The sequence below is a fragment of the Rana temporaria genome, chromosome 4, assembly GCF_905171775.1.
Source record: "Rana temporaria chromosome 4, aRanTem1.1, whole genome shotgun sequence".
In the NCBI taxonomy this organism is placed as follows: domain Eukaryota; kingdom Metazoa; phylum Chordata; class Amphibia; order Anura; family Ranidae; genus Rana; species Rana temporaria.
In genome coordinates, this window is record NC_053492.1 from 459,101,478 (window position 1) to 459,120,864 (window position 19,387).

General features: G+C 46.4%; 2 protein-coding genes across 5 annotated transcripts in view; both read right to left on the reverse strand.

Annotated features, from left to right (window-relative positions):
* The window catches only part of PSME4 (proteasome activator subunit 4), a 300,232-nt gene that overhangs the window by 164,268 nt on the left and 116,577 nt on the right, over positions 1-19,387 (reverse strand). The gene's annotated exons all lie outside the window — the stretch shown is intronic.
* Positions 1,577-16,094, reverse strand: ACYP2 (acylphosphatase 2). Its single transcript, XM_040351640.1, has 3 exons — positions 15,896-16,094; positions 4,762-4,778; positions 1,577-1,690 (listed from the first exon to the last, which is right to left on the reverse strand). Exons 1-3 carry the CDS (start codon positions 16,029-16,031, stop codon positions 1,577-1,579), a joined length of 267 nt encoding a protein of 88 aa, XP_040207574.1. The 5' UTR covers positions 16,032-16,094.

Here is a 19,387-nt window from a genome sequence, read left to right on the forward strand (position 1 = left end):
AAGATGAGATCACTATGACAAGCCCGTGTTCACACAGAAGCAGTGCGGGAAATCGTATGCGATTCGGACATAAAACACACAGCATTTCTGTTCCAATCGCATGCAATTCTTTGCAGTGCAATTTAAGCGTATTTATTTTGTATGGGCTCAAATCGCACCACAAAGGTATCGTCGGTTTTGGGTATCGGAGCATTTTCCCAAGTACGAGTACTCATGAAAATACTCAGTATCAGCACCGATCGGTGCAATCCTTGAACACATCGAGGTAGATTCACATAGGACTTACGCCGACGTATCTTCTTATACGCCGTGTAAGTCCACGGATGTGCCGTCGTATCTATGCGTCGTATTCTTTAAACCAGATACACCTGAATTCTGGCTCCATCCGACTGACGTAAGTCTCCTACGCCGTTGTATCTTGGGTGCATATTTACGCTGGCCGCTAGGGGGCGCTTCCGTTGATTTACGTGTCGAATATGTAAATTACCTAGATAGGCTGATTCACGAACGTACTTGCGCCCGTCGCAGTAAGCTACGCTGTTTACGTAAGGCGTACGTCCGACGTAAAGTTATCCCACCTAAAGCAGGGGTAAGTCATGTTGGGGTATGGACGTCGGAACAGCCGTCGTATTTTACGCCGTTTACGTAAGTCGTACGTGAATGGGGCTGGGCGTAGGTTACGTTCACGTCGTAGGCATTGAGCCGTCGAATCTTAGAGAGTATATGCGACGTGATTCTGAGCATGTGCGCGCATGCGCCGTTCGGCCTTTTTATTTACATGGGGTCACGGTTAATTTGAATACAACACGCCCACTACCTTCCAAATTTGAATAAGGCAGACTTACGCCGGCCCATTTACGCTACGCCACTGTAACTTAGGGAGCAAGTGCTTTGTGAATACTGCTCTTGCCTCTCAGAGTTACGTCGGCGTAGCGCATATGAGATGCGCTACGCCCGCTCAACGATACGCAGAGGTACCTGAATCTAGCTCATCATTGTTACTATTACTGCAGTGCTCTTATCAAATTTGTGTAATTGGGCCCAGTAATATCACCTGGGGGCCAGCACTCAGTCATGTGTGGTCATACTGAAAGAAGAAACTGAGCTGGTTAGTATTCATATCTCATTAGAACGACAAAAGTCAATAATAATGATAGATAGTCTAATGACTGGGTGGTGATGTATAGCCATACTTTGAAGGGGTTGTAAAGGTTCATTTTTTATTTTCTAAATAGGTTCCTTTAAGCCAGTGCATTGTTGGTTCACTTACCTTTTCCTTCCATTACCCTTCTAAATGTTTTTTTTCTTTGTCTGAATTTCTCACTTCCTGTTTCTCCTCAGTAAGCTTGCCCCCATCATCTGGCTGGGGGTTAGTCAGCCAGAACAGCTTACTGAGGAGGAACAGGAAGTGGGAAATTCAGACAAAGAAAAAAAAAAATTTAGAAGGGAAATCGAAGGAAAAGGTAAGTAAACCAACAATGCACTGGCTTAAAGGAACCTATTTAGAAAATAAAAAACAAACCTTTACAACCCAATTAAATTCAGGTGTAAAAGGTATGTTGGGCTCTGTGGACACTTACATGGAGATGACTCTGTCTTCAGGACCTTGTACCTGCCCCACTACGGTCCCCTGCCTTGTATTCTTCACCCATCCAACCACTCCAAGCTTCTTGGCTTCATCTTCTGTATACTACACAATATAAACATATGAGATATTAAGTATGCATAAAAAAGCTGCATTCCAAGCAAACAGCTAAAAACACAAAATACATAAAATGTAGCTGTTTTACCTACTAAATTATTCTGTCTATCCTCCTCTGCCCCTTCACACAGCACAGCCAGGTGGACGATGCCACTTTTTTCTGTTACAGTTATAGATTTTAGAAGAAATATATTAGTGCCCCACCACCTGCTGACTGGACAGTGAAAGAGTAGCAGCAGACTAATTAGGTCATCTCTCTGCTCACTCGACGCTCTCCTCCTGTGAGCATGCTCCTTGTCAGCATATTTTCCTGCAGCACACCTACTTGGTTTCCATGTACTACTCCTCCCATTCTGAGTGCTGCTGTACAGGAGATTATAAGAGAGTGATCCCAATTTAATATTTAGCTACTAACATTGGTTGCATTACGAATACATTTATTGCTTTATTTATGAATTCCTGGCTGCAGCTTTAATCTAGTATTAAACCCCCAGCATTCCTAAATCAGAGCTTCACCATAAACGGGAAGTTCTGCTTTATGCCATCCTCTCCTCCTCTTCTTCTGTTTGTAAGCAGCTGTCAGTGATAGGGCAGCCTAGTTGGCTGCAAGAGCAAGTGGTAAAGTAATCGTATGTATTCACACTGCAGTTGAATTGTTATGTTTATGTATGTACTTATGTTTAACACTATTATCATTCTTAGCATCCAATTAATCAAATAAAAGATTTAAATATTAAGTACTTAGGGCCAGATTCACGTAGACTAGCGGCGGCGTAACGTATCGTAGATACGTTACACCGCCGCAAGTTTTCATCGCAAGTGCCTGATTCACAAAGCACTTGCGATGAAAACTACGCCGGCGGCCTCCGGCGCAAGGCGGGCCAATTCAAATGGGCGTGTGCCATTTAAATTAGGCGCGCTCCCGCGCCGGACCTACTGCGCAAGCTCCGTTGCGCAATTCCCATCGTGCTTTGCGCGCCGCGACGTCATTTTTTTGAACGGCGACGCGCGTATGGTAATTCCGTATTCCCGGACGGCTTACGCAAACGACGTTCATTTCTAAATTTTGACGCGGGAACGACGGCCATACTTTAGACAGCAATACGTTTGCTGACTAAAGTTAGGGCACCCAAAACGACGACTAACTTTGCGACGGGAAACTAGACTAGCGGCGACGTAGCGAACGCGAAAATCCGTCGTGGATCGCCGTAACTCCTAATTTGCATACCCGACGCTGGTTTACGACGCAAACTCCCCCCAGCGGCGGCCGCGGTATTGCATCCTAAGATCCGACAGTGTAAAACTATTACACCTGTCGGATCTTCTGGCTATCTATGCGTAACTGATTCTATGAATCAGCCGCATAGATAGAAACAGAGGGCCAGATTCACAAAAGAGATAAGACGGCGTATCTCCTGATACGCCGTCGTATCTCTGTTTCCATCTATGCGACTGATTCATAGAATCAGTTACGCATAGATAGCCAGAAGATCCGACAGGTGTAATAGTTTTACACTGTCGGATCTTAGGATGCAGTACCACGGCCGCCGCCGGGGGGAGTTTGCGTCGTAAACCAGCGTCGGGTATGCAAGTTAGGAGTTACGGCGATCCACGAAGATTTTTCCCGTCGTTACGGCGTCGCAAGTGTTAGATTTCCGTCGCAAAGATAGGGCACCTTTAACATGGTGTAAAAGTACTCCACCATGTTAAAGTATGCCCGTCTTTCCCGCGTCGCTTTTGAATTTTTTTTTAATCTTTTATTTTTCCCGGCGTAAATCTTTTTTCACGTCGCGATTCACAAAACGTCGGCGCGTCGTAATTTCGCACAAAGCACGTCGGTAAATTTGCGACGGGAGCATGCGCAGTACGTCCGGCGCAGGAGCGCGCCTAATTTAAATGGTACCCGCCCCATTTAAATTGGGCCGCCTTGCGCCGGACCTGTTTACGATACACCGCCGCAAATTTCCAGGTAAGTGCTTTGTGGATCGGGCACTAAATCGGAAAAACTGCGGCGGTGTAACGTAAACCGGTTACGTTACGCTGCGCCCGCTCTACGTGAATCTGGCCCAGAGATACGACGGCGTATCAGGAGATATGCCGTCGTATCCCTTTTGTGAATCTGGCGCTTAGTATCAATGAGACCTATAACCTAGGCCACTAATGTCCAAACTGTATTGTATTGGGAATATGATGGAACATTTTCCAGTTACCAACCAACATAGAAACAAGATTCCACTCTGGCTGGTTATGAATGAATGCTCTAGTCCAGTGGTCTCCAAACTGTGACCCGGGGGCTAGATGCGGCCCTTTGCTTGCTTTTATCCGGCCCTTGGGGCCATAATTCTCCTCACGGACACAAATGAAGGGGCACAACTCCTTCCACTAATACCAATGATAGGGCACTTTTTCTCCCAGAGACCCTGACAATGGGGCCCAATGACGCCCAATGATGGGGAACTATTCCTCCCTATGAGACCAACAGTGAGGCCCAATGACACCAATGATGGGGCAAAATTCCTCCCAATGAGACCAATAATGGGGCCCAATGATGAGGCATCATTCCTTCCAATGAGACCAACAATGTGGCTCAATGAGGCTAATAATGGGGCCCAATGATGGGGCACCATTCCTTCCAATGAGACCAACAATGTGGCTCAATGAGGCTAATAATGGGGCCCAATGATGGGGCACCATTCCTTCCAATGAGACCAACAATGTGGCTCAATGACACCAATGATGGGGCACAATTTCTTCCAATGACACCAATGATGGGGCACAATTTCTTCCAATGACATCAACAATAGGGTACAATTCCTCCCACTGACACCAATAATGAAGCAAAACAATGGAACATAATTTTTTTCCCACTGATGTCAGGACCTTTTCTACTCCCAGTGGCCACAGGCTGGCTCCCCTAAAGTCTGATGGACGGTAAACTGGCCCTTTGTTTAGAACGTTTGGAGACTCTTGCTCTAGTGAAGTCTATTATTATAGCTGTTGGCAGAATCACTCCATATATGTATCAGCAATTATAATCCACAAATCATAAGAAAACGTACCATTCGGAAGCATACACCTGTAAGAGAAGGAGAAACAACGGGCATTAGTCAATGATATTTTATCTGATGTCATTGGTTCTGAAATATATACTGTATATACACCATATATATACACAATGGCCCAGATTCACAGAGAGCGGGCGCACATTACGCCGACGTAGAATAACCAATGTACGATACGCCAATGCAGCGCAGAGAGGCAAGCAATGCATTCAGCAAGCCAGTGCTCCCAACACTGCGCCAGCGTGGCGTGGGATACGAAGGCGTACGCCGGCGTAGGTGAAAGTGGGCGTGACCCATGCAAATGAGGCGTGACCCTATGCAAATGATGGGCCGAGCGCCAGACAGATACATATCACGAACTGCGCACGCATCCCCCTGCGCCTGCTCACAACCACATCGGAACAACTGCCTAAACTACGCCGGATCACTGCGTACAGCGTGAATGTAACTTACGCCCAGCCAGACACACGTCCAATGTAAAATACGCCGGCTTGTGTTCCCTGGTGCAGACCTTTGCATGTCTGCTGCTGGGTTGCACCTCCTTTATGGGGAATAACTTTATGCCGGACGTACAACTTACGCCCACCTCGCGTAGCCTGCGTCGGGCGCACGCAGGTTCGTGAATCGCCGTATTTCCCTCATTTGCATGTTTGAATGGCTAATCAATGGGATCGGCACAATGCGCCCAGCCTAAATGTGAGCCCACCCTACGCCGGCGTAAGCAAGCTACGTCGGCGGCGCATATCTGTTTGTGGGTCCGGTGAACAGATACGACTGCGCACATTTGCACTTACGTCGGCGTAACTTGTTATACGTCGGCGTAAGTGCTTTGTGAATCTGGGCCAATATATTTAGGCAATTAAATGAAGGAATCATAAAGTATCAAAACTCCCTTGTTCATTTCCCAATTCATCTCAATGAGTTTCAATGTCAGCAATTACCAAACATTTTAGAAGTTTTAATTTTTAGTACAGTTTATTTAGTATACTCGGTATATTATAGTTTAGTTCTCAGTATATGACTTGTTTAGATCTCCCAGAGTGGGCCCCAAAGATTTTAAGGTGGCTGGACCACCAAGTTGCGCCCTTAAGAAAAGTACACTTTGGGCCAGATTCACGTAGAATCGCGGCGGCGTAGCCGTAACGTATCGTACATAGGTTACACCGCCGCAATTTTTCATCGCAAGTGCCTGATTCACCAAGCACTTGCGTGAAAAATTACGCCGGCGGCCTCCGGCGTAAGCCCGCCTAATTCAAAGGGGCGTGTGGCATTTAAATTAGGCGCGCTCCCGCGCCGGACCTACTGCGCATGCTCCGTTTCGAAATTCCCGCTGTGCTTTGCGCGAAGTGACGTCATTTTTTCGAACAGCGACGTGCGTAGCGTACTTCCGTATTCCCGAAAGTCTTATGCAAGAAGGAAAAAAAATTTACATTTCGACGCGGGAACGGCGGCCATACTTTATACAGCACATACGTGTGCTGTGTAAAGTTAGGGCACCTAAAACGACGACTAACTTTGCGGCGGGAAACTAGACTAGCAGCGACGTAGCGAACGCGAAAAACCGTCGTGGATCGCCGTAACTACTAATTTGCATACCCGACGCTGGTTTACGACGCAAACTCCCCCCCAGCGGCGGCTGCGGTATTGCATCCTAAGATCCGACAGTGTAAAACAATTACACCTGTCGGATCTAAGGGCTAACTATGCGTAACTGATTCTATGAATCAGCCACATAGATACTCTGAGAGATACGACGGAGTTTCAGAGATACTCCGTCGTATCTCCGCTGTGAATCTAGCCCTATATGACAAAAAATATAAAGTGAAAAGCGATCCACCACAAATTGCTTTTCACCAACTTACACGGGAGTAAACAAGCCTTTACCAGCTAGATAGCAAAAAATCCAAGTCTAAACTACTTTAACAATTTTTGTTAAAAACAGTGATTTTTGTTGCATACATTTGCACATATATGTAAAGCCACACTGTCGCATCAAGGCACCCTGGCAAAGCACGGTACCTAACTCATGTGTAGGGCCCTTCTCTAGCTAGGGGCCTTTCACACGGACGGCTGTTTTGCCGCAGTTAAAAGCATGTAAATGTTCTGTGAAATTCAAGGCTCCAGGCACTGCGATTAGCTGCATTTGTACATTGCGATTACGTGCGGTTACATGCGGCCGCGTTTAGCTGCGGTAGTCATTCCCATAGCAAACCTTTTTATTTTTTTTGGATTATGATGTGCTTCTTGTTCTTTTTTTTTTTTTCTCACGCTGCTTACCGCAGTTGACACAAAAGACTGCGATTACCTGCGGTTATGTGCATATAGCTGCGCTAAATCGCACCTGGGCGCATTCAATTCCATTTTTTCTATTCGCACCAAACCACATGTAACGAAATCGCAGCTAAACGTTGTGTGTGAATGGGGCCATAGGAAAGCATTGTGTGTTTTTAGCTGTGGTAGAAAACGAGAAAATCCGCAGCTAAAAGCACCATTCTATCCGCCCGTGTGAAAGGGGCCTTAGACTGTTAGGTACATTTTTAGTAGTGAATGGGGCAGTGATGAATTGTGTTGGTCTGTTTAGAGTTTCCTGAGCTGATAATTTGATGACTTCCCATGCCTCTAAAAGAAGTCTCCAGAGCATAGGGACGTTAGATTCAAATGATCAGTTGAATGTTTTTCATGTCCCAGCCACGGCATCCAGAAGGTGGCTGGGGGGGTGATAAATGTACAGGAGGCCCGAGCAGAGGGTTCCAGTCTCCTGGGGGGCTGTTGCCCCTAGGAAAAAGTCACAGAGGCAAGAGATTGCAGACTGGGCCTCAGCCCACTGCAGTGCCAAGGGCCTGTAGGAGATTGCCAAAGGATTATATTTGCTGGAGGGCACTGGCCCAGATTCAGCATAGCTTGCGCTTTATTTGCGCGGGCACAGGGCAACGATTTTGCCCTGCGCCCACGCAAATATTTTGCGCTGCCCTCGATTCACGGAGCAAATTTGCCCGGCGTAAGCGCGCGCAAGTTAAATGATCCCGCCGGGGGCGGGAATCATTTAAAGCGGGGGTTCACCCTATCGACCAAAAAAAAAAATATTTTTTTTCTTTTACCTTAAAATCAGGCATTGTAGCGCGAGCTACAGTATGCCTGTCCCGAATTTTTTACCCCCGTACTCACCTTGTAGTCGTCCATCGAAGATACCGGGGAATGGGCGTGCCTATGGAGACGGAGGATGATTGACGGCCGGCTCTGGCGCGTCACGCTTCTCCGGAAATAGCCGAAATAGGCTTGGTCTTCACGACGCGTGCGCATAGTCTGTGCGCAGGCGCCGTGAAGAGCCGAGACCTACTCCGGCTGTCTTCGGGGAGAGTGACGTGCCAGGGCCGGCCGTCAATCATCCTCCCTCTCCATAGGCACGCCCATTCCCCGCAGGAGCCGAAACCTACGATGTCGGATTACAAGGTGAGTCCGGGGTTAAAAAAATCGGGACAGGCATACTGTAGCTCGCGCTACAATGCCTGTCTCGATGGTAAAATGTGTCGGGGGGGGGTGAACTACCGCTTTAAATTAGGCGCGCTCCCGCGCCGAGCGTACAGCGCATGCTCCGTCGGGAAACTTTCCCGACGTGCATTGCGGCAAATGACGTCGCAAGGACGTCATTTGCTTCAAAGTGAACGTGAATGGCGTCCAGCGCCATTCACGAAGCACTTACGCAAACGACGTAACATTTGAACGTCGCGACGCGGGAGCGGCGGTATACTTTAGCACAGGCTGCCCCTGCTATTAGAAAGGGCAGCCTTGCGCTAAAGTAGCCGTACGGAAACTCCATACCTGGCTTGCGCGGGGCCCGCGCAAGCTTGTGAATCAGTGGTAGTATGCAATTTGCATACTACACGCTGATACACAATGGGAGCGCCCCCTAGCGGCCCCCGCAAGAATGCAGCCTAAAATCTGCGAGGCATAAGAGCCTTATGCCGCGCAGATTTTAGGCTGCAGCCGGTGTAACGAGGTTCCTGAATCAGGAGCACTCGTTACACCGGAGCAAGTAAGCAATTGCGCCGTGTAACTCATGGTTACACGGGCGCAATTGCTTCTTGAATCTGGGCCATTGTCTTTAAGTCCTGGTCTGGAGAAGGATCTTTTTAACTCCCTCACTGAGGATCTACCTGCTGATGCTAGGTGACAGATAGCCCCTGGGACACTGTGAGTGAAGACCTGGCTGTAGACTGTTACCAGAAGGAACATAGGTGGTTATATGGACTGCTGCTGTAGTATCCTAGATATACTGGCCCTTCCCTGTTACCTCCAGAAAAGCTGCTATTGGGAGGTTAGATTCCTATTGTTGCTGCTGATTGTTTTGGAGCATTCTGTGACCCTAAACCCTTCTCGGAGCTCCTATCTTGGGAAGACAGTTTTATGAATTTGGTGTGGAGTGGCCTGCAAAGAGCCCAAACCTCAACCCTTCTGAACACCCCCGGCACCGGTCTTCTCAGCTCGTCATTGGATTTCATTGACAGCAGCGAGAGCCAATGACTGCACTCCTATCAATATATCCAATGAAGAGCCGAGAAGACCAGGCCGAGATCAAGCGCTGTCACGTACCAGGCTGGAGGCTGAGGTGACTAGAAGGCTCCCCTTGCGGCTGAGAGCAGAGGACCCCTGGAGTTGGAGACAATGGGCTAGATTCAGCAAAGAATTACGCCGGCGTATCCATAGATACGCCGCGTAAATTCAAAGCTACGCCGGCGTATCTACTTTCTGTATTCAGAAAGCTAGATACGCCGACATTAGCCTAAGATCCAACTGGCGTAATTCTATTACGCCGTCGTATCTTAGAGTGCATTCTCACGCTGGCCGCTAGGTGGCGATTCCGTTGTTTTCGGCGTAGAATATGCAAATTACCTAGTTACGTCGATTCACGAACGTACGTGCGCCCGTCGTTTGCATATGACGTTACGCGCCGATTGCTAATGCGCATGCGCGGATTAGCGTGGCCATAACAGGTATTGGCATATCTGCCAGTTCTTCTCCAGTTTCTTCCCTGATAAGCATGTTATCGACGCAGGACTTTCAAGGGGTCAGGTAAGTAAACAGGGGGCGGGGGGGGCGGCAATTATCAGATGGGAAGGTTTACAACCCCTTTAAAGGTACAGCACGATGATGTGGTTGCCAACATGTTTTGCCCTAAAATAGGGTTTCCTCAGGGGACGCTGTCCAAATGAATATCAGAACCTTATGCCCTGTACACACGATCGGTTCTTCTGATGAAAACGGACCGATGGATTTTTTCATCAGATATCCGATGAAGCTGACTTTCATCAGTCTTGCCTACACACCATTGGTTAAAAATCCGATCGTGTCCAACGCGGTGACGTAAAACACTACAACGTGCTGAGAAAAATTAAGTTCAATGCTTCGGGGCATGCGTCGACTTGATTCTGAGCATGCGTGGATTTTTGACCGATGGATTTCCCCACAGGCGATCGTTTTTTTCTATCGGTTTTTTAACCATACGAAAATTTTAAAACAGGTTCTATTTTTTTTCATCGATGGGAAAAAAACTGATGGGGCCCACACACGATCGGTTCGTCCGATGAAAACGGTCCGTTTTCATCAGACGAACCGATCGTGTGTACAGGGCATTAGAGTCTAGTTTGCAAAGAAAGGGAACACAAGAATGAGAAACTCCTATTTGGGGACACTCAGCACATGATCTGAGGTCCTGTAGGGAGAGACATACACAAGGAGAGACACACACTCCCTACAGGACCTCGGATCATGTGCTGAGTGTCCCCAAATAGGAGTTTCTCATCCTCATGTTCACTTTTTTTGCAAACTAGACTCTAAGGCAGGGGCCCTCAAACTACGGCCCTCCAGATGTTGGGGAACTACAATTCCCATCATGCCTAGTCATGTCTGTGAATGTCAGAGTTTCACAATGCCTCATGGGAGGTGTAGTTCCGCAACAGCTGGAGGGCCGTAGTTTGAAGATCCCTGCTCTAAGGCCTTGTACACACGACCGAACATGTCCGCTGAAACTGGTCCGCGGACCAGTTTCCGCGGACATGTCCGACCGTGTGTAGGGCCTAGCGGATAGTTTTCCGGCCTAGCGGACAGGTTTCCAGCGGACAAAAGTTTCTTAGCATGCTAGGAAACTTGTCCACTGGAAACCTGTACAACTCATCGGACATGTCCGCTGGTTATGACGTAAAACCAGCGGGCCGAAATCCTGCGCATGCGTCGAATTGATTCGACGCATGCGTGGAAGCATTGAACTTCCGTGTCAGAGAACGTCGGTGTCTTCTACGTCACCGCGTTCTCTGTCCGCGGGGATTTTGGTCTGATGGTGTGTACACACATCAGACCAAAAGCTCCCAGCAGACATGTCCGATGAAAACGGTCCACGGACCGTTTTCATCGGACATGTCTGCTCGAGTGTACAAGGCCTAAGACCCCATACACACTATACAACTTTTGTTGTCTGATTTACTTTACATTTACCAAAACCATGTAGTGCAAGGGCCTGCCTGATTGCATACAAATTGAAACTCTTAAGGTTTGACCTCATATTATATGGTTTTGGTAAATTTCAAGGAAAAAATCTGCAGAAAATTGTTTAGTGTGTATCCAGCTTAAGGCTCTAATATTCATTTGGATAGCGTCCCCTGAGGAACCCCCCTTTTAGGACGAAACATGTTGGGAACCACACCATGGTGCTGTACCTTTAAGGACTGTACTGTATGAGTCTTTTCTAATGAAACAGCATTTTGTTTTTAGGTATTGATAAAATTTGCACTTTTAAAATAATTTTTTCCTATTGATTTAAAGCGGTGGTTCACCCTAAAAACTACTTTTTCTAATTCCACTGCCCCCCCACATTACAATACGATTAAGGCTCTTATTATTTTTTTCATGCTGTACATACCTTAGTACAGCATATTCACCCGTGCATCCGGGTTGCGAGTCCCGCGGGAGTGGGCGTTCCTCACATGTGTGTGATTGACGTTTGGGCCAAAAACGAGCTCCCCCCCGTCGCGTAAGCCGCGTCACGATTGGTGAAAGGAGCCGAATGGCGATGCACATGCGCAGTATAGCGCCGACTCGCCGTTCGGCTCCTTTCGCCAACCGTGACGCGGCTTACGCGACGGGGGGAGCTCGTTTTTGGGCAAAACGTCAATCACCAGCTTGTGAGGAACGCCCACTCCCGCGGGACTCGCAACCCGGATGCACGGGTGAATATGCTGTACTAAGGTATGTACAGCTTGAAAAAAATAATAAGAGCCTTAATCGGATTGTAATGTGGGGGGGCAGTGGAATAAGAAAAAGTAGTTTTTAGGGTGAACCACCGCTTTAATATGTACCCAAAAAAATCCCACAAATCTCTGATATGTATATATTCAAGCTTTGCCTGAAGTTCAGCTTTAAGACAAACAGACTGAACATTTCTAATACAATAGAGAAGAATATTTACCAAACTGGAAAGACAAAGATTGGTGACAGATGTCCTTTAATTATCAACAGGCCCACCTAATAAATGTCTGTATTATACAATCCTAGAGTTTATATACAGACTGTGAGGGTGACATAAGTAATGAATGGAGCCCACCTAGAAAGTTCTATCCACACAGCGGACAGTTACAAATGTTCTGCGGGATTCTAGAAGCTCGCAATGAGGTCATTTCCTCCATCGATTCCCCGCTCTCCCTTCTGTTAAATAATATTATTCAGAGAGGCTGTGCGCTCCCCACCCAGAATATTAATGGATCGGCTGGCTGGGATAGGTTGCACAGAGGTTAAGTAAAAGTGCTTTATTGGCAAACACCAGGCAGATCAAAATAACGAACTTCTGAATTTTCATCGGAATGTAAGGACGGCTGAAGAAAATTAAAGCCCAACTCCGGGCAAAAAATAAAGAAAAAATTCTATCGTGTGTACGCAGCATAATACGTTATAAGCAGTTATAACAACAGTGGGGTAGATTCAGCAAGCAATTAAGCCTGCGTATCCATAGATATGCAGCGTAATTGCTAAGTAGCGCCAGCGTATCGACTTTCTGTATTCAGAAAGCTCGATACGCCGACTGTAGCCTTAAGAGACGACTGGCATAAGTCTCTTATGCCGTCGTATCTTAGGGTGCAATCTGACGCTGGCCGCTAGGTGGCGCACCCGTAGTTGTCAGCGTAGAGTATGCAAATTGCATACTAACGCCGATTCTCAAACGTACGCACGGCCGGCGCTCGTTTTTTACGTTGTTTGCGTACGTCGTTTTCGCCGTAAGGCTGCTCCTGCTATAAGGAGGCGCAGCCAATGGTAAGTATGGACGTCGTTCCCGCGTTGCGATTTTCAAAATTTGTGTCGTTTGCATAACTCGTTCGTGAATGGCGCTGGACGCCATTTACGTTCACGTAGAAGCCAATGACGTCCTTGCGACATCATTTACCGCAATGCATGTCGGGAAATTTTCCAGACGGAGCATGCGCAGTACGTTCGGCGCGGGAACGCGCCTAATTTAAATGATCCACGCCCCCTACGGGATCATTTAAATTACGCGCACTTACACAGGCCCCTTTTACGAAACGCCGCCGCAAATTACGGAGCAAATGCTTCGTGAATGAAGCGTAGCTTCAGTAATTTACGGAGGCGTAGCGTAAAAATGGTACGCTGCGCCGCGGTAACAGGGCGCGCCACTAGCTGAATCTACCCCAGTGTTTTCCCTTCTAGGCAGGGCCGGTGCTACCACTAGGCAAACTAGGCTGCCGCCTAGGGTGCCTGGCCACTGGTGTTCCAACATTTTCTCTCTGCAGCAAGCAACTAAGTCTCAGCGTAAGCAGACAGCCGCAGCTCCGTTCGCACATAGTGTCAGAGGCGCTGTGGAGGACTGTGTCTGTGTCCCGACTCCCGAATGAATGGAAGCAAGCAAACATTCATTGATGGGCACTGGTGAGGCTGCATTTGATGAGCACTGCTGAGGCTGCATTTGATGGGCACTGGTGAGGCTGCATTGATAGGCGCAGATGAGGCTGCATTGATGGGCACTGGTGAGGCTGCATTTGATTGGCACTGGTGAGGCTGCATTTGATGGGCACTGGTGAGGCTGCATTTGATTGGCACTGGTGAGGCTGCATTTCATGGGCACTGGTGAGGCTGCATTTGATGGGCACTGGTGAGGCTGCATTTCATGGGCGCTGATGGGCTGCATTTGATGGGCACTGGTGAGGCTGCATTTGATGGGCGCTGATGGGCTGCATTTGATGGGCACTGGTGAGGCTGCATTATATGGGCGCTGATGGGCTGCATTTGATGGACACTTCATTAAAAAAAGATGGGTTATACATGGGCAGGGTGAATGGGGTGGAGTCAAGGGTGGAGCAAGGGGGGGGGTGGCAAAATTAGGTTTCGCCTAGGGAGTCAAAAATCCTTGCACCAGCCCTGCTTCTAGGATAATGGTTTTAATGTAAATAAATAAAAACTGATCATAGTAAACACCCCTGCTAACGGTAAATGTCTATTTTTGACATTATTTTTATTCGATATGTTTTGTAGCAGAAAGTAAAAATATACATTTTCGGTCTTTTTTTTTTTTTATAGAGCAAAAAAAATGAAAAATTGCAGAGATGATCAAATACCGCCAAAAGAAGTTTCTATTTGCGAGAAAAAAAAAAAGGATATCAATTTTATTTGGGTCCAGTGTCGCACGACCGCGCAATTGTGAGTTAAAGTAACGCAGTGCCGAATTGCAAAAAAACAATGGCCTGTTCAGCTGAAGAGGTTATGTACGTCCACAGAATGGCACGTACAGGCATATGGGCGTACATGTACGTCCCTGCCTTTCCGCGGGTCGGGGGTCCGATCGGGACCCCCCCCCGCTACATGCGGCGGTCGGATTCCCGCGGGGAGCGATCTGGGACGAGGGCGCGGCTATTCGTTTCTAGCCGCCCCCTCGCGATCGCTCCCCGGAGCTGAAGAACGGGGAGAGCCGTATGTAAACACGGCTTCCCCGTGCTTCACTGTGGCGGCTGCATCGATCGAGTTATCCCTTTTATAGGGAGACTCGATCGATGACGTCAGACCTACAGCCACACCACCCTACAGTTGTAAACACACACTAGGTGAACCCTAACTCCTACAGCGCCCCCTGTGGTTACCTCCCAAACTGCAACTGTCATTTTCACAATAAACAATGCAATTTAAATGCATTTTTTGCTGTGAAAATGACAATGGTCCCAAAAATGTGTCAAAATTGTCCGAAGTGTCCGCCATAATGTCGCAGTCACGAAAAAAATCGCTGATCGCCGCCATTAGTAGTAAAAAAAAAATAATTAATAAAAATGCAATAAAACTATCCCCTATTTTGTAAACGCTATAAATTTTGCGCAAACCAATCGATAAACGCTTATTGCGATTTTTTTTACCAAAAATAGGTAGAAGAATACGTATCGGCCTAAACTGAGGAAAAAAAATATATTTATATATGTTTTTGGGGGATATTTATTATAGCAAAAAGTAAAAAATATTGATTTTTTTTCAAAATTGTCGCTCTATTTTTGTTTATAGCGCAAAAAATAAAAACCGCAGAGGTGATCAAATACCACCAAAAGAAAGCTCTATTTGTGGGGAAAAAAGGACGCCAATTTTGTTTGGGAGCCACGTCGCACGACCGCGCAATTGTCTGTTAAAGCGACGCAGTGCCGAATCGCAAAACCTGGCCTGGGCATTTAGCAACAAAATGGTCCGGGGCTTAAGTGGTTAATAAAATGTTATATTAATTACGTTCCATTCATTTAGATGCGGCATTCGTTATTTCAGATAATTCGTAACTTCTGATAACGTTCATAAAAAAATCAAAAAAATAAATAATAGAACTTTACGAATGTCGGAGTCACGCCTGTAATTGCATAATGAGAGAGCTGCGATAATGTATCTTTTACATCCGCCCGGAGTCCAGCTTTAGGTTTGTACCGGGACGGATTATTTCGGCACCGATTCTTTCCCCTGTTCTGTATTCAGCCCGGATTGCTCCCTACGACAAGCTATGTTTAGACATTGGCTGACTTTTCCTAATCCGCTCTGCTCCCGGGAACACTGTCAATGTCAGCCCGCTTCCTCCATCGAATGAAAATGAAGCATAAAAATTCCCACCTACCCTGAACACGGCCAAAGACTTCATAATCTACAGATTTCAGAGCGTTGGAGACTTTGGCCAGGCCAGACATGCTCATGCAAGCGAAAGCAAGCGCCAGGATCCAGGCTGTACGCAGCTGAGCTCCAAAGGGTGACATCTCATCTTACAGGTGTCCCCGTGCCGAGGAGCCACCAATCAGGGAGGAGCGTGACTGCAGCCAGTCCTGCGACCATCTGGGCATTCGTTCGTCTTAACCGATGAAGTCCCAGACCACTCTGAACAAAAGGGCTTTATCAGTGCTGACCTGAACACTTTGTACCACTGAGTCCTGCTTTTCCGGATGATTCAGAAGTCCCTAAGCACTTGTCCTCCAGAAGATCCCCCCCTTCATGACCAGGCCATTTTTTCTTTTTAGCACTGCGTTACTTTAACCACTTCAGCCCCGGACCATTTGGCTGGTTAAAGACCGGGCCACTTTTTTGCGATTCGGCACTGCTTCGCTTTAACTGACAATTGCGTGGCCGTGCGACGTGGCTCCCAAACAAAATTAACGTCCTATTTTTCCCCACAAATAGAGTTTTCTTTTGGTGGTATTTGATCACCTCTGCGGTTTTTATTTGTTACGCTATAAATAACAATAGAGCGACAATTTTGAAAAAAAAAAAAACGTTTTGCTATAATAAATATCCCCCCAAAAAAAAAAAATTCCACAGTTTAGGCCGAGACGTATTCTTCTACGAAAAACGCAATAAGCGTTTCTTGATTGGTTTGCGCAAAAGTTATAGCGTCTACAATATAGGGGATAGTTTTATGGCATTTTTATTAATCATTTTTTTTCTAGTAATGGCGCGATCAGCGATTTTTATCGTCACTGCGGCATTATGGCGGACACATCGGACACTTGTGACACCATTTTGAGACCATTGTCATTTTTACAGCGATCAGTGCGTCAAAAATGCATTGATTACTGTAAAAATTACACTGGCAGTGAAGGGGTTAACCTGTAGGGGGCGCTGAAGGGGATAAGTGTGACCTAGGGAGTGATTCTAACTGTTAGGGGGTGTGGCTTGCCGTGACATGTCACTGATCGCTGTTCCCGATGACAGGGAACATCTCCCCGTTCTTCAGCTCTGTGACCCGATCACGGGACACCGGCGGACAACGAGTCACGGGCACGGATACAGAGCTCGTGACAGGGCCACTCGGCGGCAAATTAAAGGGGACGTATATATACGCCAATTTGCGTAGCCGTGTCATTCTGTCGACGTAAAAAATCGTGCGGCGGTCAACAATGACGATTGCGAGATCATGCAACGCTGTACTCGCATGAAATTTATATTATTTTTTTCACACAAATAGAGATTTCTTTTGGTGGTATTTGATCACCTCTGCGGTTTTTATTTATATAAACAAAAAAATACTGACAATTTTGAAAAAAAAAAACAATGGGCTAGATTCAGGTAGGGGGACGTAAGGTTATGTGGGCGTAGCGTATTCTTTTTACGCTACGCCTCCGCAACTTAGACGGGGAAGTGCATTATTCACAAAGCACTTGCTCCGTAAGTTGCGGCGGCGTATCGTAAATCTGCCGGCATAAGCGTGCCGAATTCAAATTGTCAGGAGGTGGGCGTGTTTTATGTAAATAAAACATGACCCCCCGTAAATGACGTTTCTCACGAACGGCGCATGCGCCGGCCATGAACGTATCCCAGTGCGCATACTCCTAATCACGTCCAAAATAGTCAATGCTTTCAAAGTGAACGTAATTTACGCAAAGCCCTATTCGCGAACGACTTACGCAAACAACGTAAACATTTTAAAATTCGACGCGGGAACGACGTCCATACTTAACATTGGCTATGCCTCATATAGCAGGAGTAACGTTATGCCGGAAAAAGCCTTAGGTAAACGACGTAAAAAAATCCGACGGGTGCACGTACGTTTCTGAATCGGCGTATCTAGCTCATTTGCATATTCTACACTGAAATCGACAAATAAATAAATAAAGAAATAAATCTATAAGCACTGCTTTTTGCTATAATAAATATCCCCAATTGTTAATGTTTAAGTTAGTTATTATTATTTCGGATCGTCAAATTATTTAACCTTCGAATTTTTGAATTTACACATTTTTTAATTTATAAATACTGCATCTAAACGAATGAAACATAACTAATTCGATTTTTTTCTGAAGTTACGAAGTTATTCAAAATATCAAATTTCGATTATAACAAATGACCCGAAAACAAACAAACAAACGAAAAAAAAAAAACGAAGCGAAAACAAACACATTTTTCGTCAGTGCACATGTCTATTTATTGGATGTGTTTTGTAGCAGAAAGTAAAAATAAAATGTTATTCTTTTCTTAGGTTGTCGCTCTCATTTTGTTTAAAAATAAAAACTGCAGAGGTGATCAAATACCACCAAAATAAACCTTTATTTGTGGGGGAAAAAGGACATAAATTGGTGATATGGGAAAAAGGGGAAGGTAACAGGGGTGGGGTAAGGGGAGGTTGCACTATCGGAACTACACTAGTCATGCTACACTGTACTCATGTGAAATTTTTATCATTTTCTTCACACAAATAGAGCTTTCTTTTGGTGGTATTTAATCACTTCTGGGTTTTTTATTTTGTACGAAAAAGAACATTTTGTAAATAAGTAATTTTTTTCCTTCACTGATTTTTTTCTGATGAGGTGGTACTGATGGGCACTGATGAGGAGGCACTAATATGCCACACTTATGGGCACTGATAGGTAGCACTGATGGGTGGCACTGGTGGGCACTGATATGTGGCACTGGTGGGCATGGATATTCGGCACTGGTGGGTGGGACTGATGGGCATTGATGGGTACTGATGAGGGGGCACTAATATGCCACACTTATGGGCACTGATAGGTGGCACTGGTGGGTACGGATATTCGTGCACTGATGGGTGGCACTGGTGGGCATTGATGGGTGGCACTGATGGGCACTGATGAGGAGGCACTAATATGCCACACTTATGGGCACTGATAGGTGGCACTGAGGGGTGGCACTGGTGGGCACTGATATGTGGCACGGATATTCGGCACTGATGGGCATTGATGGGCAGCAATGATGGGCATTGATTAAGGCAGAGCAGCAGCCAAAAAAATAACAAGATAAAAATAAATAACCATTAAAGTAGAACTATAGGCAAAACTTCTTTTCATTTTGGATAGAGCCAGGGAGGGTTATAACCCCTGATATTTTTTTTTTTCGCCATCTGTGTCCGATTGTGAAGATTTCCCTTCACTTCCTGTCCCATAGCCAAACAGGAAGTGAGAGGAAATCCCTGCAAATTAAGGGAGTCCATTGGGGACCCCAGGGTCACCAGAACTAGTGTCTCCCATTGGAAGATTTCCCATCTATTACTTTTCTGGGGACAACCCACAATTTGGGTAGTTTCACTTTCAATGATAATGGTAAACCGAACAAATAGAGAGAATATAGACCACAACAAATACCTGACAGGGGTCCTAATCCCCCT

Bases quoted from the DNA above. Each gene is read 5' to 3' on its own strand.
- ACYP2 (XM_040351640.1), bottom strand. From the start codon at position 16,031: ATGTCACCCTTTGGAGCTCAGCTGCGTACAGCCTGGATCCTGGCGCTT.